Source organism: Trachypithecus francoisi, unplaced genomic scaffold (genome assembly GCF_009764315.1).
Source record: "Trachypithecus francoisi isolate TF-2019V2 unplaced genomic scaffold, Tfra_2.0 Lachesis_group13, whole genome shotgun sequence".
Lineage (NCBI taxonomy): Eukaryota > Metazoa > Chordata > Mammalia > Primates > Cercopithecidae > Trachypithecus > Trachypithecus francoisi.
Window position 1 is genome coordinate 38,014,012 of NW_022681458.1, and position 24,408 is coordinate 38,038,419.

The 24,408-nt window shown below is 40.7% G+C and overlaps 1 protein-coding gene across 4 annotated transcripts in view; it reads right to left on the reverse strand.

Moving 5' to 3' along the window:
• Positions 1-6,125: 6,125 nt before the first annotated feature.
• Positions 6,126-24,408, reverse strand: part of LOC117094629 (cytochrome P450 20A1) — a 59,264-nt gene continuing 40,981 nt past the window's right edge. For all 4 annotated transcript variants that reach the window (XM_033230658.1, XM_033230657.1, XM_033230656.1 and 1 more), the window contains 6 exons: positions 23,226-23,280; positions 17,659-17,779; positions 12,847-12,958; positions 10,425-10,489; positions 6,597-6,686; positions 6,126-6,402 (listed from right to left, as the gene is read on the reverse strand). In XM_033230658.1, coding sequence (XP_033086549.1) covers positions 6,252-6,402; positions 6,597-6,686; positions 10,425-10,489; positions 12,847-12,958; positions 17,659-17,779; positions 23,226-23,280 — 594 coding nt within the window. In that variant the 3' untranslated portion in view covers positions 6,126-6,251. The remainder of the gene's footprint in view (positions 6,403-6,596; positions 6,687-10,424; positions 10,490-12,846; positions 12,959-17,658; positions 17,780-23,225; positions 23,281-24,408) is intronic.

Below are 24,408 nucleotides of genomic sequence, written 5' to 3' on the forward strand. Positions count from 1 at the left end.
TTAAAAATAAAAAAATTAGCTGGGTGTGGTGGCGTGCGCCTGTAACTCCAGTTACTCAGAGGCTGAGGCAAGAAAATCGCTTGAACCAGGGTGGCATAGGTTGTAGTGAGCCGAGATCACGCCACTGCACTCCAGCCTGGTGACAGAGTGAGACTCCGTCACACACACACACAAAAGATAAAGAATGACAAAAATCTGTGCCTACATTCAGAATGACAAGAATACTAATGTTCTGGTTGTAGAAAATACTATTATTTCAAATATGTTAAATGCAAATATTTTATATAATATATATAAACCACATATGCATAAAAAGAGTATCTATATTAGAATTTTTTTTTTTGTTTTGAGACAGGGTCTTGCTCTGTCAACCAGGCTGGAGGGCAGTGGCACTACCATGGCTCACTGTAGCCTTGACCTCCTGAGCTCAAGCCATCCTCCCGCCTCAGTCTCCTGAATAGTTGGGACTACAGGTGGTGTCACCAAGGCTGGCTAAGTTTATATGTATATATATATATATATTTTTTTTTTTTTGAGACGGAGTCTCGCTCTGTCGCCCAGGCTGGAGTGCAGTGGCCGGATCTCGGCTCACTGCAAGCTCCGCCTCCCGGGTTCACGCCATTCTCCTGCCTCAGCCTCCCGAGCAGCTGGGACTACAGGCGCCCGCCACCTTGCCCGGCTAGTTTTTTGTATTTTTTAGTAGAGACGGGGTTTCACCGTGTTAGCCAGGATGGTCTCTATCTCCTGCCCTCGTGATCCACCCATCTCGGCCTCCCAAAGTGCTGGGATTACAGGCTTGAGCCACCGCGCCCGGCCGTTTTTATATATTTTTATAGAGACAAGGTTTCATCACGTTGCCCAGGCTGGTCTCAAACTTCTAAAAGCTCAAGAAATCTGGCCTCCTCGGCATCCCAAAGTGCTGGAGTTACAGGCATGAGTCACTGTGCCTGGCCTACATTAGAATCTTAACAGTGGGGCTGGGCATGGTGCCCCACGCCTGTAATCCCAGCACTTTGGGAAGCCGAGGTGGGCAGACTACTTGAGGTTAGGAGTTCGAGGTCAGCCTGGCCAACATGGTGAAACCTCATCTGTACTAAAAACACAAAAATTAGCCAGGCGTGGTGGCACATGCTTGTAATCTCAGCTACTTGGGAGGCTGAGGCAGAAGGATCACTTGAACCTGGGAAGCAGAGGTTGCAGTGAGCCGAGATGGTGCCATTGCTCTCCAGCCTGGGTGAGGGAGCGAGACAGAGAGCGAGACTCAGTCTCAAACAAACAAACAAACAAACAAACAAAAAAACCCAGAATCTTAACAGTGGTTAACTTCAAATAGTGAGACTATTAACTGAGTTTGACATTTTTGTGTTTTCCTAGATTTTTCTATAATAAACATTATTATTTCATAACAAAGCAGTAAAGATTTTTATACAAACTATTTTAAGATAAAAGAAACAAATTTTGACATAGGGGTTATAAATAAGAATCTATATAAAAAAATGGAACTATACTTTTGTGAGATAGGTAAGTATCATGTAAGTTTTTTGATTTTTCCCAAACACATGCACACAATTAATATTGCCTTAAATTTTGTTAGCACAAGTTTGAAAGAGCTCTTTGGTTCATTAAAAAAATGTTTTTTGGACCAGGTGCGGTGGCTCACACCTGCAATCTCAACACTTTGGGAGGCCCAGGTGGGAAGATCACTTGAGCCTAGGAGTTTGAGACAAGCCTGGGTGACGCAGGGAGACACTGTCTCAAAAAAACAAAAACAAACAAACAGCTGGGCATGGTGGCTTGCACATGTAGTCCCAGCTACTCTAGAGGCTGAGGTGAGAAGATCGCTGGATCCCAGGAGGTGGAGGCTATAGTAAGATGTGACCATGCTATTGCACTCCAGCCTGGGCAACAAAGCAAGACTCTGTCTCAAAAAAAAAAAAGAAAAAGAAAAAAGTTATGTGCTTATTTCTTTTTCTTTCTGGGGGACAGAGTTTCACTCTTGTTGCCCAGGCTGGAATGCAATGGCGCGATCTTGGCTCACTGCAACCTCCACCTACTGGGTTCAAGCAATTCTCCTGCTTCAGCCTCCCAAGTAGCTGGGATTACAGCCATGTGCCACCACGCCTGGCTAATTTTGTATTTTTAGTAGAGACGGGGTTTCTCCATGTTGGTCAGGCTGGTCTTGAACTCCTGACCTCAGGTGATCTACCCGCCTCAGCCTCCCAAAGTGTTGGGATTATAGGTGTGAGCCACTGCGACCGGCTGTTGTTTTTTTTTGTTTTTGTGTTTTTTTTTTTTTTTTTTTTTGAGATGGAGTTTTGCTCTTATTGCCCAGGCTGGAGTACAATGGCATGATCTCAGCTCACTGCAACCTCCGCCTCCCGGGTTCAAGCGATTCTCTTGCCTCAGTCTCCCAAGTAGCTAGGATTACAGGCATGCTCCACCATGCCCAGCTAATTTTGTATTTTTGATAGAGATGGGGTTTCTCCATGTTGGTCAGGCTAGTCTCGAACTCCCGACCTCCAGTGATCTGCCCGCCGTGGCCTCCCAAAGTGCTGGGATTACAGGAGTGAGCAACTGTGCCCGGCCATGCTTATGTTTTTTAACAATACACTTCTGAACTATCAAAAAGAATCAAAATCAGTGAAGTAGTTTTTAAAAATCCCAAAAGCTACAAAACTTAAATTACTTGCTTCAATATCAATTAAAAACCCATTTGATAGTTCAATAACTTGGGTCCTGCTAGAATCATTCTATAAGCCATCAGTGACACTGAAGTGGCCAAAATTTGAGTCATTTGATAAGTACAAAGAACACGTATTTTTGTCATGTGAATGGCAGCGAATGAGTAACTTAGTTTATATATTAACAGTATTTTTATTTAAAAAATTATCTAGTGAATAATTTCTTTTTAATCCTTTGTTAGTCATGTAACTATGGATAAAACATACTAATTGAGCTGATTCCTTCATGCTCTCTTTTCCTTGATTCCAATCATTATTAGTTATTCTACACTGCCTCATTTATTGACAATTATGCCTACTGGATTACTCTGGTTCAACTGCCCTATTTTTGCTTTCATCATTGTTTATCATATCTCACTTGCTGTAAACTCCACCTCTTTCATCTCATCTGATCTGACACCCGGTTTACATATCACTTGGCTACTCTAATCTTCTACCGCCAGTTTCCAACCCATTCAAGGTACTTGGGTAACAAAGGAAGATGCTTTATACACACAAAACCACAGAAAATAAGTGGGAAGGGATAATAAATTTCACTTAAAGTTTTAGAATTTTTTTTTTTTTTTGAGATGGAGTTTCACTCTTGTTGCCCAGGCTGAAGTGCAATGGCGCGATCTCGGTTCACTGCAACCTCCACCTCCCGGGTTCAAGCAATTCTCCTGCCTCAGCCTCCTAAGTAGCTGGGATTACAGGCATGCACCATCACGCCTAATTTTGTAATTTTAGTAGAGATGGGGTTTCTCCATGTTGGCCAGGCTGGTCTTGAATGCCTGACCTCAGGTGATCTGCCCGTCTCGGCCTCCCAAAGTGCTGGGATTACAGGCATGAGCCACTGCAACCGGCCAAAGTTTTAGAATTTAAGTTATTCCAAAAATTAATTTGTTTTTCAAGAATAAAGACTGCATCCAATTAAATTCTGTTAACTGGTAATGACTAGGTCTAAAATGTTAGGTATTTACCAATAAATTACATAAAATAACTCAATAACAAAGGGTTTTTTTTTTTTTTTTTTAAAGAGATAGGGTCTTACTTTATCACTCAGGTTTGGCTTAGTGGAGTGTTGTGATCACAGCTCACTGAAGCCTCCAACTCCTGGGCTCAAGTAATGCACCCACCTCAGTCTACCAGAGTACATTCTTGAAAGTAAAATTACAAATGAAATTCAGCAGTGTTAAAAATAAGCCCACCTGCAGACAATTATCATTTTTCGTCCTTTCTTTCCTCACTATCTGTACTTGGCATATTTCCTATGGTGGCTGTCTTAAAGAAAGAAAGAATCCTTCATAAATAGTGTAGCCAAAAAAGCTGGACTAATATACAATGCCATCAATAAAGTATTATATATAAAATTTATAATTGCTAAAATGTAATTTTGAAAAATACTTAACATATATATATGTATGTTTTTGAGACAGAGTCTCGGCCCTGTCACCCAGGCTGGAGTGCACTGGCACGATCTCAGCTCACTGTAATCTCTGCCTCCCAGGTGCAAGCAATTCTCCTGCCTCACCCTCCCAAGTAGCTGGTACTACAGGCGCACACCACCATGCCCAGCTAATTTTTTGTAGTTTTAGTATAGATGGGGTTTCACCATGTTGACCAGGATGGTCTCAATCTCTTGACCCCGTGATCTGCCCACTTTGGCTTCCCAAAGTGTTAGGAAAACAGGCATGAGCCACTGTGCCTGGCCTACTTAATATATTCTTGAAATAGCTCCCCCAACTTTTTTTTTTTTTTTAGAATGAGTTTTACTCTTGACACCCAGGCTGGAGTGCAGTGGCATGATCTTGGCTCACTGCAACTTTCACCTCCTGAGTTCAAGTGATTATCCTGCCTCAGCCTCCTGAATAGCTGGGATTACAAATGTACACCACCACACCCGGCTAATTTTTTTTTTTGTCTTTTTGGTAGAGACGGGGTTTCACCACGTTGGCCTGGCTGGTCTCAAACTCCTGACCTCAATTGATCCACCTGCCTCGGCCTCCCAAAGTGCTGGTATTACAGGCATGAGCCACCGAGCCCGGCCTTTTTTGTTTGTTAGACAGGGTTTTGCACTGTTGTCCAGGTTGGAGTGCAGTGGTGTGATCACAGATCACTGCAGCCTTAACCTCTCCTGGTCTCACGTGATCCTCCCACCTCAGCCTCCAGAATAGCTGGGACTACAGGTGTGTGCCACCATGCCCAGTAATTTTTTTTTATATTTGTAGAGACAGGGTCTCCCCATGTTGCCCGGGCTGGTCTCAAATTCCTGGGCTCAAGCAATCCATCAGCTTCGGCCTTCCAAAGTTCTGGGATTATAGGCATGAGCCACTGTGCTCTGCCCGAATATTTGGTTACTTACTAGTGAGACTAAGCACTTTTCTAAAAGTTGGTTAGCCATGCTATCCTATAAAAGCTGTTTGTTCATGTCTTTTGTCCATTTATCTTTTTTTTTTCTTGAGACAAAGTCTCGCTCTGTGGCCCAGGCTGGAGTGCAGGGGTGCAATCTCGGCTCACTGCAAGCTCCGCCTCCCAGGTTCAAGCGATTCTCCTGCCTCAGCCTTCTGAGTAATTAGGATTACAGGTGCACACCACCATGCCCAGCTAATTTTTGTGTGTGTGTGTGTTTTTAGTAGAGTTGGGGTTTCACCATGTTGGCCAGGCTGATCTCAAACTCCTGACCTCAAGTGATCTGCCTGCCTCAGCCTCCCAAAGTACTGGGATTATAGGTGTGAGCCACTGCGCCCGGCCAATTTTTTCTATTTCTGGTAGAGACAAGGTTTCATCATATTGGCCAGGCTGGTCTTGAATTCTGGACCTCAGGTGATCCACCCACCTCGGCCTCCCAGAGTGCTGGGATTACAGGTGTGAGCCACCACGCTCGGCCAATTTTTTGTATTTTTAGTAGAGATGGGTTTCATCATGTTGGCCAGGTTGATCTCGAACTCCTGACCTCAGGTGATCCACCCGCCTCAGCCTCCCCAAGTGCTGGGATTACAGGCATGGGCCACCACTCCTAGCCAATTTTTTGTATTTTTAGTAGAGACAGGGTTTCATCATGTTGGCCAGGCTGGTCTCAAACTCCGGACCTCAGGTGATCCACCTGCCTCGGCCTCCCAAAGTGCAGGGATTACAGGTGTGAGCCACTGCACCCAGCCTATGTTTCTATTTTATGCATATTCAACAAACATGATTCCCCAACTTCTGCAAAATAATTTCTTTCTTCAAGAACACTGATTTTAGAGCCCACAGTAAGAAAAAGAATATAAAAATAATGGCAAAGAAAGTGAAAAAACAAAAATAAAAAGCAGAAATCTAAAGTTTCCCACTAAAATGATCAATATACTGTACAGTAAGTCAAATGTGTATACTGAAGAAAATATGATATATAAAAATCCAAATTTACAAAATTAAGTACAAATAAGTGTTTATATTACAAAGTGTTACTGGTTTATAAAAGGATTCAACTCAGATTTTTTAAATGGTTGTTTTCCTCAATCAATTTAACAATGATTTTAAATGCATAAAATTTTAATATCTCTTTGAGACAGTGATCCAAGCTTCTTCCCTTGACGATGTTACCAGTTCATACTTTGTTTCAATAACTTGTCCCTCCACAGAAAGTAGGTGCAGTCTCTTCACCAATACACTAAGAAGTACTGTGGTCACCATATATGCAAACCTAGTCAGGAAGAAAGTCAACTAGTTACTAAAGATTAAAAAGTATACTTTAAACCTGCATGCTCTGCACATGAACCCCAGAACTTAAAGTACAATAATAATAATAAAATTATACTTTAATCATATAGATTGCCCATTCTCATCAACAGTGATCATCAAAATTCTAAGAAGAGAGTCTGGCATTCTATTATTCACCTCAACTCTGAACACTCCTGTGTGCCTGAGAATCCAAGTGAGGAAAAAGTTTTCATTACTAATTCATCATCAAACCGATCTGGATCAAACCTAAAAAGAAAATTTGAGGTTAATCACAATATAGCTCCACTGGCATTTTACATGTTGACACTAAAAGAACACAAGTATGTAATAAAGTTAAAAATCGACTGAAAATAGAAAGTGCTCTTACATTATATTTAAATGTCACTTATTGTTATGTTCCCAAATTATTTAACATATATTTAGTCTATCACTGTTTCTTACTATATTTTAGTTTTTGAGACAGGGTCTCGCTCTGTCACCGAGGCTGGAGTGCAACGCTGCAATCAAGGCTCACTGCAGCCTCAACCTCTTGGACTTAAACTTCTACCTCAGCTTCCTGAGCAGCTGTGACTAGAAGCACATGCCACCAGGCCCAGCTACTTTTAACAGTTTTTTGTACAGTCTCCCTATGTTGCCCAGGCTGATCTTGAACTCCTAGGCTCAAGTGATTCTCCTGCTTCAATCTCTCAAAATGCTGGGATTATAGGTGTGTGAGCCACTGCGACTGGCACTTTATTATTTCTCTCTTTTTTTTCTTTTTTAGAGATGGAGTCTCATTCTGTCGCCAGGCTGGAATGCAGTGGCACAATCTTGGCTCACTGCAACCACCACATCCCAGGTTCAAGCGATTCTCCTGTCTCAGACTTCCAAGTAGCTAGGACTACAGGCGCACACCATCATGCGCAGCTAATTTTTGTATTTTTAGTAGAGACAGGGTTTCACCATGTTGCCAGGATGGTCTCGATCTCTTGACCTCGTGATCCACCTGCCTCGGCCTCCCAAAGTGCTGGGATTATAGGCACGCGTCATGGCGCCCAGCCTACTTTATTATTTCTAAATAATAGATGCAAAATATATTTCTCGAGAATACCAAGGTATAAGATAGTTACACGAGTTTATATTATTTTGTGAAATGTAAGGATAAATCATAGAACATCATATAATGAATATTTAAATAAATTTAAGACCTGTTACATGAGACCACCTTATCAATATGTAAGAAATTTTATATTGCCTCTTCAACTGAAATTTATGTCTTAAAATTGGAGGCTCCAGCCTTAAAATTGTATTTATCAATTATATTACATCTATATTAATAGGTGAGAGAGGCTGGACATAGTGGTTCACGCCTATAATCCTAGCAATTTGGGACTCCAAGGTGGGAGGATCACTTGAGCCCAGGAGTTTGAGACAGGCCGGGGCAACATAGCGAGACCTCATTTCTATTAAAAATTTTTAAAAGGCTGGGCACAGTGGCTGAAGTCTCTACTAAAAATACAAAAATTAGCTGGGTGTGGTGGCGCATGTCTGTAGTCTCTGCTACTTGGGAGGCTGAGGCGGGAGAATCACTTGAAACTGGGAGGCAGAGGTTGCAGTGAGCTGAGATCGTGCCACTGCATTCCAGCCTGGCGACAGATTGAGATTCCAACTAAAAGAAAAAAAAAAAAAAAGATGTACAACGCTTCTCTTAAGCCACTGAATTCTAGGAGGGTATCTGGATTAAAACGAATGAAAAGCATACTCTATATATGTGTGATTATTATCATTATTTTTTATTTTTTATGTTTTTGAGATGGAGGTTCATTCTTGCTGCCCAGACTGGGGAGAAATGGCATGATCTCGGCTCACCGCAACCTCCACCTCTCCTGCCTCAGCCTCCCGAGTAGCTGGGATTACAGGCATGAGCCACCATGCCTGGCTAATTTTGTATTTTTAGTAGAGACGGGGTTTCTCCATGTTGGTCAGGCTGGTCTGGAACTCCAGACCTCAGGTGATCCGCCCGCCTCGGCCTCCCCAAGTGCTGGGATTACAGGCTACCGCGCCCAGCCCATTATTTTTCATAGATGGCGTCTTGCTTATTGCAAGACCAGTCTGGCAACAGAGCGAGACTCTGTCTCGAAAAAAATAAAAATAAAAATAAATTAAAAAAAAAAAATTAGCCAGGCGGGATAGCATATACCTATAGTTCCAGTTACTCTGGAGGGTGAGGTAGGAGCATTGCTTGAGCCCAGGAGGTTGAGGCTGCAGTGAGCCCGTGTTTACACCACTGCACTCCAGCCTGGGTGACAGAGCAAGATCCTGCCTCAGAAGAAAAAATAAAGTAAGGGAAATGAAGGGCCTAAGAAACATTTTTTGTTGTATAGAATTTTACTCTGTAAAGTCATTGAAGAAATGCATATATTAAAAACAAAACAAATAACCCACGTACCACAGAACAAAAAAATTCCTCACAAAAACAAGTATTCTTAAATGACTTAAATTCTGAATTTTAAAAAAAGGGAAATTCTCGGGAGCTAAGGTATGAGGACGCAAAGGCATAAGAATGATACAATGGACTTTAGGGACTTAGGGGAAAGGGTGGGGTTATGAGGGATAAAAGACTACACATTGGGTACAGTGTATACTGCTTGGGTGATGGGTGCACCAAAATCTCAGAAATCACCACCAAAGAACTTATTCATGTAACCAAATACGACCTGTTCCCCAAAAGCCTATTGAAATAAAAAATAAATTAAAAAAAAGCAAAAAGAGAAGCAATAAAAATAAAGAATAGAAAAACGCACTGGAAAACAAAAAAGGCCGGGCACGGTGGCTCACACCTGTAATGCTAGCACTTTGGGAGGCTGAAGTGGGCAGATCACGAGGTCAGGAGATCGAGGCCATCCTGGCTAACATGATGAAACCCCGTCTCTACTAAAACTACAAAAATATTAGCCGGGCATGGTGGCGGGCGCCTGTAGTCCCAGCTACTTGGGAGGCTGAGGCAGGAGAATTGTTTGAACCTAGGAGGCGGAGCTTGCAGTGACACTAGATTGCACCACTGCAATCCAGCCTGGGTGACAGAGTGAGATTCCATCTCAAAAAAAAAAAAAGAAATTTTTTTTTTTTTTTTTTGAGATGGAGTCTTGCGTCTTGCTCTTGTTGCCCAGGCTGGAATGCAATGGCACAATCTTGGCTCACTGCAACCTCTGCCTTCCAGGTTCAAGTGATTCTCCTGCCTCAGCCTCCTGAGTAGCTGGCATTACATTACAGGCATGCACCACCACGCCCGGCTAATTTTTGTATTTTTAGTAGAGACGGGGTTTCGCCGTGTTAGCCAGGCTGGTCTTGAACTCATGACCTCGTGATCTGCCTGCCTCGGCCTCCCAAAGTGCTGGGATTACAGGCGTGAGCCACGGTGCCTGGCCTGCTTTCATTTTCTTAAAATAGATGCTAATTACTTTTCACTTAGTATAAAAGTGGTAATAAAAGAGACAAAGAATAGCAAATAGCAGATTCACATAAGAGAAAAAGCAGTGAACAGAAGATATAATGGTGATGCAGGTCAGGCTTGGTGATTCATGCCTGTAATCCTGCCACTTTGGGAGGCAGAGGAGGGAGGATGGCTTGAGCTCAGGAATTCAAGACCAGCCTGGGCAACATGGTGAAACTCATCTCTACAAAAAGTAAGAAAATTAACCAGGTGTGGCGGCGCACGCCTGTGGTCCTAGCTACTTAGGTGGCTGACGCAGAAGAGGTCAAAGCTGCAGTGAGAAGTGATTGCACTACTACATTCCAGCCTGGGTGACAGAGTGACAGAGTGACAGCCTGGGTGACAGAGTGACAGCCTGTCTCAAAAGAAAGAGAAGAAAAGGGGATTCACTGGTTTTCTTTTGTTGTATCATTGCTACATACTGAATTTTCTCCTCAAAACTTAGGAAAGGAATGCAAAACGTGCAAACCCCAAAACTGACAGTCACAAAGACAATGACAAATATTTCATACTTGTGTGGAGATGGCCAAGTATTAGGATCCTGAAGTACCACACCAAGGGCATAAAGGACGAGGGTCTGTGAAAAAAAAAAATCCAATTAGTCAAGGACTAACAGAGAAAAAATGACTCCTAGAAAGTCAACTTATTCCAAACTTCTTTTAATATAGATAGTGAATACAAAATAACAATTTAAAATAATGGAAGAAATTGGCCGGTTGCAGTGGCTCACGCCTGTAATCCCAGCACTTTGTGAGGCTGAGGTGGGCGGATCATGAGGTCAGGAGATCGAGCCATTCTGGGTCACACGGTGAAACCCCGTCTCTACTAAAAATACAAAAAAGTAGCCGGGGTGGTGGTGGGCACCTGCAGTCCCAGCTACTACTCGGGAGGCTGAGGCAGGAGAATGGTGTGAACCCAGGAGGCGGAGCTTGCAGTGAGCCCAGATTGCGCCACTGCACTCCAGCCTGGGCGACAAAGTGAGACTCCATCTCAAATAAATAAATAAATAAATAAAATTTAAAAACATAATAATGGAAGAAACCACAAGTGATTATTTTGGTAATCTTACAATGAGGAAGGCCTCCGTAAGCATGTCACAAAATCTAGAAACCATAAAGGAATAACAGACTTAATTACATGAAAATTTAAAATCTGCATCCAGTTAAAAAACAATAAAAAAAGAATGTAAGCAACAGTAAGTTATTTGCTATATAACTGACAGAGTTTGTATAGTATACAAAAATATATATAAGCTCACTAGAAAAATCAGTGAAAGTTATAAAGACCAGAATTCACAAAAGAAAAATACAAACTGTTAATGTATGTATGAAAATTTGTTCAATTTCTCCAATGATCAGAGAAAAGCAAGATTCATAAAATATACATAAGACTCAAATTCACAGGTGGTAAGGATTTGGAAAGAAAAAACATTCTCATACATTGTTGCTAAAAGTATAAAATGGCTTTCAGAGAACATTTTAAATTTAACATACACATGCCCCAGTGTAGCGGCTAATGCCTATAATCTCACCACTTTGGGAGGCTGAGGCAGGAGGATCACTTGAGCCTAGGAGTTCGATATCAGCCTGGGCAACATAGTGAGACTCCGTCTTTATAAAAAACAAAAAAAATTTAGTCCAGCTACTTGGGAAGCTGAGGTGGGAGGATCACTTAAGCCTGGGAGGTCGAGGCTGCAATCGCACCACTGTACTCCAGCCTAGGTAAAAGAGCAAGACCCTGTCTAAAAATAATAACTGAACATACACATGGACTTTGACACAAAAACTCCATGTTGAAGACTCTACTCAACACCTGTACCAGTATATAATAAAAAAAAAAAAGGTCAATCATAATTTCCATTAGCAGGGGCTGCTTAAATAAACCATGCTGGTCGGGCATGGTGGCTCATGCCTGTTATCCCAGCACATTAAGAGGTGGAGGTGGGTGGATCACTTGAGGCCAGGAGTTTGAGACCAGCCTAGCCAACATGGTGAAACCCCATCTCTACTAAAAATACAAAAATGAGCCAGGCCTTGTAGTGCAAGCCTGTAATCCCAGCTACGCAGGAGGCTGAGGCAGGAGAATCACTTGAACTCGGGAGGTGGAGGTTGCAGTGAGCCAAGATTGCACCACTGCACTCCAGGCTGGGTGATACAGTGATATTCTGTCTCAAAAAATCAAATTAAAACATAAATTATGGTACAGTCACACAATGGAATATTATGCAGCCATTAATAATGAGTCGAATCTGTATCAAGTGCTAGGTGTACTAATAGCCATGATACACTCAATAACAGAAGAAAATTAAAGAACAATATAGGAAGAGTAACTTTTCACATATAAATTCTATTTAATACATACGTAGATGTGTGTTTCTATAAACATATACACAGAAATAGGTCTATAGAAATACATACTAAACTGCTAACAGTAGTACCTTTTGGGAAGAAAGACTTTTATGTTGTTTGAACTTTAAAACAAGCACATATTATTTTGTAACTAAAATAATTGCATCTTTTATTTAATAACGGGTAGCGTTTATTTTCCTCTTTAAACAAATTTAAAATACACACCAGGCGGGGTGCAGTGGCTCATGCATGTAATCCTAGCACTGTGGGAGGCCAAGGTTGGCAGATCACCTGAGGTCAGGAGTTCAAGACCAGCTTGGCCAACATGGCAAACCCCATCTCTACTAAAAATACAAAAATTAGCTGGGCATGGTGGCGGGCACCTGTAATCCCCACTACTCGGGAGGCTGAGACAGGAGAATCCCTTGAACCTGGGAGGTGGAGGTTGCAGTGAGCCAAGATTGCACCATTGCACTCCAGCCTGGGTGACAAGAGCGAAACTCCATCTAAAATGTGTATATATATACACACACACCAAAAGAGTTGAGAATAGTTGAATGAATTAAACATATTAAATATTTTCTACCTCTCTAGGAATAATAAATTGGTCAATTTTTCCTTCAATATCTTGAAGCTGGGCAGAAACTGGAGTCAGTTTGGCAGTTCGAACAGTTTCACAAAGCACATGCTGACAATATCTGTTTTAAAAAAAATTTTTTTGAAGATGTTTATTTTGGGAGGCAGTTAGAAATGTACATACATTTAAAAAACATTCTTCAACAACTGCTCAAACATTCCTAACTTGAAATAGTCCCATCATAATTCTTATCTGCTTAAAGATATGTTATATATTAGAAGTATATAAAAACTTATTTAAAATTTTATAAATTTTTAAATAAATACATTTTTATAAGATTTGTTATTAATCTGCATATAACTCTAGGTAGATAAAGATTTCAACAAATAAAAACACTTTTAAAAGTACCAGAAGAAAACTCAAAATGTTTCTATAATTTTTTTAAAGTTTATTTTTAGCATGAAGCTGACAGAAAATTATAAAGAAAAATATAAATAACCTAACTAGAGAAACATTTTGTTTACATATTTCTAAAGATAACTAGGAAAAATATTTTCAGTAAAGATATCCTTAATGTATAAAACCTCTTTAAAAGTAATTAAAATAATCCAACAACCCCATAGAAACAGGGACAGAGAATACAAACAGCAATTCACAAAAACATACTAATGGTCTGAAGACATGAAATGATACTCAACTTAATTAACAACTTAAAGACTGCCAATCATAGCATTTTTTTTTACTTGCCAGATTGACAAAGATGAAAAAGAATGACAGCAGATATTACTAGAAAAAGATGGAGAAAAAGACATTCTCATATCCAATTGGTGGAAGTATAAAGTGGTACACCTCAAGTGTACATCACAATGAGAAGAATAAAAACTAAAATGTATTGCAATTTTGCTATGAGTTAGTTCACTTAAATACTTTATATATAGGATCTTATCGAATCCTTACAAGAAACCCGTGGGTGCTATTATTATTCTAATTTTACAGATTAAAATCAGAGGCAGTTATTTAAGATCACATAGCAGATAAGTTGTGTTGACAGGATTCAAATCTTAACCACTGACCTACTGCATACATCCTTCAACTAGAAGCTCACTTCTAGGACCTTATTATACAGAAATATTTGAAAATATTAGCAAAGATGTAAGCACAGAAGTGTTAATTGTTTGTAACATCAAAAACAACAAAATTAAAATGGGAAACATTCTTCCTTTCCTCTGTACAAATATTGATTGCATACCTGCTACCTGTGAAGCACTGTGCTAGATACTGAGCTACAACAATAAACAAGAGATACACCATCAAAGGGGTTCAGATTCTAGTTGGCAGTGGGGAGGCAGAGTGGATAGGACATAAAGGATGAACAATTAAGCAAGCATAGCACATGTTATGATAAAGGAAGTTCGGGGTATTACTGGAATATAAGGCAGGAACAGCTACTCTAGGGAAAGGGTTTTGTAGAGAAATAAACACAGGCTGGGCCAGGAGCAGTGGCTCACGTCTGTAATCCCAGCATTTTGGGAGCCAGAGGCGGGTGGATCACTTGAGGCCAGGAGTTTGAGACTAGCCTGGCCAACATGGTAAAACTCCGTGTCTACTAAAAATACAAAAATTAGCTATGTGTGGTAGTGCACGCCTGTAATTCCAACTACTTGGAAGGCTGCGGCATGAGAATCGTTTCAACCCAGGAGGTGGAGGGTGCAGTGAGCTAAAATTGTGCCACTGCAAACCTGCCTGGTGACAGAGAGAGACTGCATCTCAAAAAACAAACAAACAAACAAACAAACAAAAAACAGGAGAGAGAGAGAGAGAGAGAAATAAACACAGGCTGAAATCTGCAAAACAACATAAAAAAGAAAAAAAAAAACTCAAATCACCCACAATAAAAAAAAACCCCACCCCAAAACCCAAAACCAAAACCCGGACTTAACTAAAGGAGAGACAAAAAGAGAATCTATACAGAGAAACAGTTTGTGCAAAAGCCAGGACAGGAGGTAAGAAACAAAAGACTTTGAGCAGAGCTAAACTGAAAGCTATGAAGAGGCACAAGTGAGGATAAGGTGAGTACACAAGGCCCAGCTTTTGAAATGCTTCGTGAGCTATAGTAGAGAGTTTAAACTTTAAAAAATTGTTTATTTCCTTATTTATTTTTAAGAGACAGATTCTTGCTCTGTTGCCCAGACTGGAGTGCAGTGACACTCTATCATGCTGCAGCCTCAACCTCCGAAGCTCAAGCGATCCTCCCACCTCAGCCTCCCTAGTAGTTGTAACCACAGGTACATGCCTTTATGTCTGTCTAATTTTTAAATATTTTGTAGAGACAGGCTCCCTCTATGTTGCCCTGAATGGTCTCAAACTCCTGGGCTCAAGCAATCCTCCAGCCTCAGCCTCCCAAATTGCTGGAATTAAAAGCATGAGTCACTGCACCCAGCCCAATTGTTACCGGCTTAAGGGCACACATTTACAAAGGAACTTCACCTTCGACTTCACACACTTCTATATGATAAAAACTTCAAAAGGCAACTAGTATTACTTTTGAAAAAGTAGTTACATTCAATGTAATAAATACAACTTCCAACATTTAAAAGCCTCCCAGTTCTTTCCAGTGGTTATCTTGTTTTCTTTTCTTTTTTTGAGAGAGGGTCTCACTGTTACCAGGAAGGAGTGTAGTGGTGTGATCATGGCTCACTGCAGCCTAGACTTCCTGGGTTCAGGTGATTCTCCTATATCAGCCTCCTGAGTAGCTGGGACTATAGGGATGCACCACCATCCCTAGCTAATTTTTTGTATCTTTTTTTTTTAGAGATGAGGTTTTGCCAGGTTGCTCTGGCTGGTCTTGCACTCTCGGGCTCTGGCGAGCCTCTCACCTTCACCTCCCAAATTGGTGGGATTACAGGTGTAGGCCACTGTGTCCAGCCACTCTATTTTCTCTATAGTTGATTTTATGCTCCAAGGTAGGGCTATTTGCTACCCAGTCTCAGACTTCTAACCCCAAAGCAGTCACAGTTACAATTAAAAAAAAAAAATTAATTAAGGTATAGTTATATGCAATAAAATTAACCCATTTTACCTGTACAGTTTGAATTTTAGTAATTGTATACAATTGTGTAACTACAACCACAAGTAATATATAAGACAGTTTCATTTTCTTTTCTTTTTTTTTTTTTGAGACGGAGTCTGGCTCTGTCGCCCAGGCTGGAGTGCGGTGGCTGGATCTCAGCTCACTGCAAGCTCCGCCTCCCAGGCTTACGCCATTCTCCTGCCTCCGCCTCCCAAGTAGCTGGGACTACAGGCGCCCGCCTCGTCGCCCGGCTAGTTTTTTGTATTCTTTAGTAGAGACGGGGTTTCACCATATTAGCCAGGATGGTCTCGATCTCCTGACCTTGTGATCCGCCCGTCTCGGCCTCCCAAAGTGCTGGGATTACAGGCTTGAGCCACCGCGCCAGGCCAACAGTTTCATTTTCTTTCTTTCTTTCTTTTTTTTTTTTTTTTTTTTTTTTTTTTTTTTTTTTGAGTAGTCGTCTCGCTCTTTCGCCCAGGCTGCAGTGCAGTGGCCCGATCTCGGCTCACTGCAAGCTCCGCCTCCTGGGTTCACGCCATTCTTCTGCCTCAGCCTCCCGAGTAGCTGGGACTACAGGCGCCCGCCACCGTGCTCGGCTAATTTTTTGTATTTTTAGTAGAGACGGGGTTCCACCATGTTAGCTAGGATGGTCTCGATTTCCTGACTTGTGATCCATCCGCCTCGGCCTCCCAAAGTGCTGGGATTATAGGCGTAAGCCACTGCGCCCGACCGACAGTTTCATTTTCTTCATGCCCCTTTGTAGTTGATCCTGTCCCCCAACAGTATGCTTTTTATTACCATAATTTGCCTTTTCTAGAATTTCACACAAATGAAATCATACAGTAGCCGTATTTTATGTTTCACCCTTTCACTTAAATCACTAAGATTTATCTGTGTTGTTGTGTGTATTAATATGGTGTTCCTTTTTATTACTTGGTAGTATTCTATGGTATGGTAATACCACAATTTGTTTATCTATTTACCGGTTGAACATTTGAACTACTTCCAATTTTGGGCTATTTTGAATAATACTGCTATGAATATATGCAAACAGGTCTTTATGTAGTAATGTTTTCATTTATCTTGGAATGAAATTCCAAAGAGTGGAATTGCTGGGTCATATAAGTGTATGTTGAACTTTTTAAGAGCCTACTATATTGTTTTCTATTGTTTTTTCTTTTGAGACAGGGTCTCACTCTGTAACCCAGGCTGGAGTGCAGTGATGCAATCACTGTAGCCTCGACCTCCTGAGCTCAGGCGATCCTTCCACCTAAGCCTCCTGAGTAGCTTGGACTATAGGCACGTCCCAGCACACCTGGCTGATATTTTGTATTTTTAGAAGAGATGGGTTTTTGCCGTGTTGCCCAAGGTGGTCTTGAACTACTGGGCTTAAGTGATCCGCCTGCCTTGGCCTCCCACAGTGCTGGAATTACAGGTGTAAGCCACAGCATCTGGTCAAGCCCACTAAATTATTATCTAATGTTGCTGTACTGTTTTTTATTACCATCAACAAAGTATGAGTGTCATACTTGCTTGACTTCACTGGTACTATTTAACAGACTAAGTTAAACATTTCCCACACAACCTTATGATTTTAAAAAGCAGATACATTTACCTAATAAAATCTATGTATAAATACTTGAAGTCCTATAAAAATATATAGCTTTCCTAAATAGCAACAATAGCTTTAAATTAGATAAACCAGTTCAAATTTACCTTTTAATAATCTCCTCTTTTTATTGTGTTCTTACCTGAGCTGCTCAATTTTCTCTGGAGTAACAGGACCATTTCCAAAAACTTGGTTTATCTCTTCATATAATTTTTTTTGAACTTCTTCAGAGGTGGTTAAAAAACAGATTGCCCAGGTACACACTAGGTGAAACATTATATGAATAACAATGAAAATAGCTAACTTGTGGCTTGGGTATGGAATAAGAAAAAAACTAATTATTTAGAGTGGGGTTTTTGTATTTGCTTTTTTTCTCCTACGGTACAGAAGATAACATAAGTGGTACCAAAAAGTAAAATTCTTCACAGAGTTTGTATTTCACTGAATGGAACATCAATATTTACGGATTGCCCTCCAACAGACATAGTGCAATCTGGATGCCTTCTTTCTTAAAACTGGTAAGTAACCAGAGCCAATTAATTTTACCTTAGGTGAAATAGTTATGATAATAAATAAATTTCATATCTGTAGGAGTGCTCAATGTTGGTTATTGCAATGGATTATTGGATGCACTCAACCTTATTAGGTTGATTTATCAGTTCACTTAGGAGCACTAATGAAATGATTCAGACAAATCAAGCTAGCAGATTTATCAATAAATCAATATTCTAACATATTTACCTGTGATGGTAAATACACTGGCTCAAAATTTGTGACTGGTTATTGCTTAGAATAGTTCTCAACCAGACGTGGTGGCTCACACCTGTAACCCCAGCACTTTGGGAGGGATTGCGCAGAGGGGATCACTTTGGGAGGGGATCTGAAGCTGGGGGATTGCTTGGGCTCAGGAGTTCAAGACTAGTCTGGGCAACATGGCAAAACTCCATCTCTACAAAAAACTCAAAAATCAGCTGGGTGTGGTGGTGTGTGCCTGTAGTTGCAGCTACTTGGGAGGCTGAGATGGGATGATCGCTGGAGCCCAGGAGGTTGAGGCTGCAGTGAGCTGTGATCATGCCACTGCACTCCACCCTGGGAAACCAAGTGAGACCCTGTCTCAAACAAACAAACAACAAAAAAAAACAGTGGTTCTCAAAAACTGCCTGGGAGATGGCTGATGCTATAACCTCACATTCACAAATTCTGATTCAGTAGGTTTATGGTAATGTCCAAACATCTGTACTTTTAACAAATAGAATATCACATTTATCTCAATTAACACCAAAATGGGAAGATGAATGGCTCATGGCTTACTTTAGCTTAAACTGATTTATGGATTATATTCATTGAGGAAATGAAAATGTAAAGAAATTACATGTTGAGAAAAAATCAGAAGAAATGAAAATGTAAAGAAATTACATGTTGAGAAAAAAACAGAGGAAAAAGAGTAATTATATTTTCTTTAGTAATACACTGGGATTATAACTATTAAAAGAATGGAACCTTCTGAACATATATACTACCTCTTTCCCTAGAATATGTTTGAGGTGACACCATCTGTAGCTCTATTGTTCCTGTGTCAAGTACTTTTTAATATCCTTCTAGTAACTTGTACTTTACTTACCAATGATCTCTTTCCTGAGCTAAGGGTTAACTTAAACTTATCTCAAAGTTAATTTATAAAAAAAGTTTTCCTGATACACCTTATTACCCATATTGTTATCATTAAAATCAGTAGTTACCTGGTACTCAATTACTCTGATTGGTTTTTTTATATCTAGAGTTCACAAAAAACATGAGTGACTGCCTGTCCTTAACTTTTCCCTACATATGCCTCTTCATTATGGCTTCTGAGTGAACTATAGAATTTCTATTTTACAAGTGATGTGAAAACTTGTGCAGTGTACAATATGTATGTCACACAATTTTACAACACAGAGTAATATACAACTGAAGGATTCACCACAACGATTTGCATACAGTGGTCATTCATGTACTCTGCTTGACTATATTATCACTTAAAATTAATATAACAGGCCAGGCGCGGTGGCTCATGCCTGTAATCCCAGCATTTTGGGAGGCTGAGGCGGGCAGATCATGAGGTCAAGAGAACGAGACCATCCTGGCCAACATGGTGAAACCCCATCTCTACTAAAAATATAAAAAATTAGCTGGGTGTCGGGGGTGGGCACCTATAGTCCCAGCTACTTGGGAGGCAGAGGTTGCAGTGAGCCGAGATTACACCACTGCATTCCAGCCTGGGCTACAGAGTAAGACTCCGTCTCAAAAAAAAAAAAAAAAAAAAAAAAATCTCACATTGACTTTTGGTTTGTGGGTTTTTTTGGTTTTTTATTTTTGAGACGGAGTCTCGCTCTGTCGCCCAGGCTGGAGTGCAGTGGCCGGATCTCAGCTCATTGCAAGCTCCGCCTCCCGGGTTCACACCATTCTCCTGCCTCAGCCTCCGGAGTAGCTGGGACTACAGGCGCCCGCCACCTCGCCCGGCTAGTTTTTTTGTATTTTTTAGTAGAGACGGGGTTTCACCATGTTAGCCAGGATAGTCTTGATCTCCTGACCTCGTGATCCGCCCGCCTTGGCCTCCCAAAGTGCTGGGATTACAGGCTTGAGCCACCATGCCCGGCCAAGGTTTTTTTTTTTTTTTTTTTTAAGATAGGGTCACACTCTGTCACCTAGGCTGGAGTGCAGTGGCAGTGATCACGGCTCACTTGAGGCCTTGCTCTCCTGGCTAAAGTGATCCTCCCACCTCAAGCTTCCCAAGTAGCTGGGACTACAGGAACATGCCACCACGCACAGCTAATTACAATTTTTTTTTTTTGGTAGAGATCAAGTCCCACTACGTTGCCCAGCCTGTCACACTGGTTCCTTTGTAGGACTCTATTAAAAACGATGACTGAAAATAGCTTTAAAATGTGATTTTAAGCCACTTAATGTGCGTTAAATGCAATACTGAATCAGACACAATTTCATAGCTCAGAGATAACTTGGAGGTCATCTGGAGCTAAATTCGTATTTTAGAAAAGGAGGAAAATGGAGAGATAAGTATCTTGCCCAAGGCTAATAAGGGGCAGAGTAAGGAGTAAGAACTTACTAAGGTTTCTTGTTTATCTACTCTCAAAAACTTCAGAGGAGCCTTAAAAAACCACCAACCTACATCCAAATACATAGCAATTCTCCTAAAATCTCCCTAAAAACTGAAAATAAAATTAACATATTAATTCAACCTTGGAAATAGTCACTTTTCTTGGTGTCCAGAGCACAAGTGATTTAGATTTTTAAAGGTCTTTAGCAAAGACATTTATTTTTAATGTAATACGTTTTAAAAACAAGGATTTTAAATCTATTTTTACATTATTTTTTTTTAAACTGGGGTCTTGTTTTATTGTCCAAGGTAGGCGAACTCCTGGGGCTCACACAATCCTACCACCTCAGCCTCCAACGTAGCTGGGACAAGTGTGCACCACTGGACCAAACAAGTAGGCATTTTAAAAAAAAAGTTGAATGAGGCAGGATGTGGTGGCTCACGCCTGTAATCCTAACACCCTGGGAGGCCGAGACGGGCGGAGCACCTGAGGTCAGTTCAAGACCGGCTTGGCCAACATGGTCTCTACTTAAAATATGAAAATTAGCCAAGCATAGTTGCAGGCGCCTGTAATCCCACCTACTCAGGGGACTAAGGCAGGAGAATCTATTGAATCGAGGAGGTGGAGGTTGCAGCGACCTGAGACAGCGCAATTGCACTCCAGCCTGGGTGACAAGAGTGAAACTGTCTCAAAAAAAAAAAAAAAAAAGGTTGAATACATTATTTTTGACATATGCTTACCTAAATTCAATTTAATCATCTATAGTATCTGGACATTTCTGTATGCCAAAGAAGAAAACTTTATGGGAAGTTTACATTTTTATCATTTTAAAGAAAGTTTCCTTAAACATTAAGGGATATAAATGAAATCCTTCAACTGAACATAAATTTTCTAAAATTTAAATTCATGTCCTAATACTTCCTTTTTTTTTTTTTTTTTGAGACAGAGTGTAGCCCTGTCACCCAGGTTGGAGTGCAGTGGTGCGATCTCAGCTCACTGCAACCTCTGCCTCCAGGGTTCAAGCGATTTTCTTGCCTCAACCTCCTGAGTAGCTGAGATTACAGGCACATGCCACCATACCTGGCTACTTTTTGTATTTTTAGTAGAGATGGGGTTTCACCATGTTGGTCGGGCTGGTCTCGAACTCCTGATCTTGTGATCCGCCCCCTCAGCCTCTCAAAGTTCTGGGATTACAGGCATGAGTCACCATGCCTGGACTCCTTTTGTTTTTTGACAGGGTCTCACTCTGTCACCCAGACTGCAGTCCAGTGATGTGATCACGGCTCACTGCAACCTCAACCTCCTGGGCTTAAGTGATACTCCCACCTTAGCCTTCCTTACATAACTGGGATTACAGGTGTGTGCCACCAGGCCTGGCTAATTTTTGAATTTTTTAGAGATAGGGTTCCGCTGTGTTGCCCAGGCTGGTCCCAAATTTCTGGGCTCCAGTGATTCATCCACCTCGGCCTCCCAGAGTGCTGGCATTATGGCTATGAGCCACCTTGCCTGGCCCCCTAATACTTTCTTTAAGTATTTTTATCTTAGTATATTTTTATGCCTACAAAAGTATTTTTATAAATACTGTATAAATAAATGGTACTCCACCAATCTAAAAACCAAGTGAGGAAACTTAGAAACATATCAAATATTTTACAATTTTACATACAAATCACCTTCAATTCCAATGAGAGGAGTTCTTTTTAAATCGTGATTTCTGTGGCCTATATACTCTTGTTGGTAGACCTTAATAATAGCAAACTAGCTTGGAGTCAAAGTGGAAAGCAGCAGCAGGAAATGAAAAGCTCACTGTTCTGGTTGGAAAGGTGTCAACAGCAGTTCATTTTAAAGGCACTAACTAGAATTCACAATCCATAAAATGTGTCAAGAAATTTACGGCAAGTTTCAGAGGTGACTTTAAGAACTTGGGGTTAAGAAAAAAAAGCACCTATGTGAGTCAGCCCTTTAAAACAAGACTAAAAAAGAGGGAAAAATTTTAAAGAAGTCCTCTAAACAGTGTTTTATTTTTGTTTGTTTTGAGACAGTCTTGCTCTGTTGCCCAGGCTGGAATGCAATAGTGTGATCATCACTCACTGTAGCTTCAACCTCTTGGGCTCAAGTGATCATCCTGCCTCAGCTTCCCGAGTGGCTGGAACCACAGGCATGTGCCACCACACCCAGCTAACTGTTATTTTTTGCAGAGACGAGGTCTCACTATGTTGCCCAGACTGGTCTCGAAGTCCTAGGCTGAAGTGATCCTCCTACCCTGGCCTCCCAAAGTGTTGGGATTATAGGTGTGAGTTGCCATGCCTGGCCTTGTTTGTTTTTTTTGAGACAGGGTCTCACTCTGTTGTTCAGGCTGGAGTGCACAATCAGTTCACTGTCGCCTCCATCCTCATGATTCAGCCTCTTGAGTAGCAGGGATGGGCCATCATGCTTAGTTAACTTATTTTTTTTGTAGAGAGAGGGTCTCTGTTTTCTGGGCTGGCCTCCAACTCCTGGCCTCAAGCAATCTTTCACCTCAGCCTCCCAAAGTGTTGGGATTACAGGTGTGAGCCACTGTGCTCAGCCTGTATATTTAGTAATTCATCTGAAAAAGAAATCAATTTATACTTACATTTTGCAGTTATTATGCAACTGGCCAAAGAAAATATCATACTGTCTTCTAGGATCTAGGAAACAAAGCTCAGTTTAGAAAGTGTGAAAAATGTAAGGTAGCCTATATTAGGCCCTGCTAAAATAATCTACAGCATAAAATTAGTGTCAACGAAAAAAAAAGTATATTATTTCATTATGATGTTTTCATTAAAACAAAAAACCAAAATCTGTATAATGTGAATACCAACCTAAATACCACATTGCTTTTTAAAAATATTTTTAAAATTGATATACTATAGTTGTATGTATTTTCAGAGTACAAGTGATATTTCAGTACACGTATACAACATGTAATGATCAAATCAGGGTATTTGTTGTGAATATTACAAAATCTGTATAATGTGAATACCAACCTAAATACCACATTGCTTTTTAAAAATATTTTTAAAATTGATATACTACAGTTGTATGTATTTTCAGAGTACAAGTGATATTTTGGTACACATATACAACATCTAATGATCAAATTAGGGTATTTGTTGTGAATCTTACTAGTTCATGATATACTGTGGTAAATACTCAGTATTTACCAGTCCTATTTTTCTGGCTTAGCCTAGTAAACAGCAATGAAGCCTCAGAAATAGGACAGAAGATCTCATCACTGTCCTGGAAGCTGAATTCAATTTCTGCACCAACATATACCAGACTACTTCTGGCTACAAGGACTTGCATGTGTAGAGTGGGGCAGAAGATTCCTACAATGAAGAGGTGTGGCAATAACAACTAACCTCATTGGCCTGACAATACCACAAATGCAGTGGTATGCTGGCAGTATTGTGAACAAGCCACACTGCCACACCTGGTCAAGCAGGCAAAGTGATTTGGTCTAATACACCTAACACAAGTCCTTTTCCTCTTTTGTAATTCAAGAATTTTGGCTCAATTTAATCATATTAAATAATATACAGCTGCCTCAAAGAGCTAAATAATAGAGGCCAAGTACTTGTACTACCAATGATGTACAATAAAAGATGTACGATGCAGCTGGGTAGAGTGGCTCATGCCTGTAATCCCGGCACTTTGGGAGGCCAAGGTGGGTGGATCATGATGTCAAAGAGATAGAGACCATCCTGGCCAACAAGGTAAAACCCTGTCTCTACTAAAAATACAAAAAAATTATCTGGGTGTGGTGGTGTGTGTCT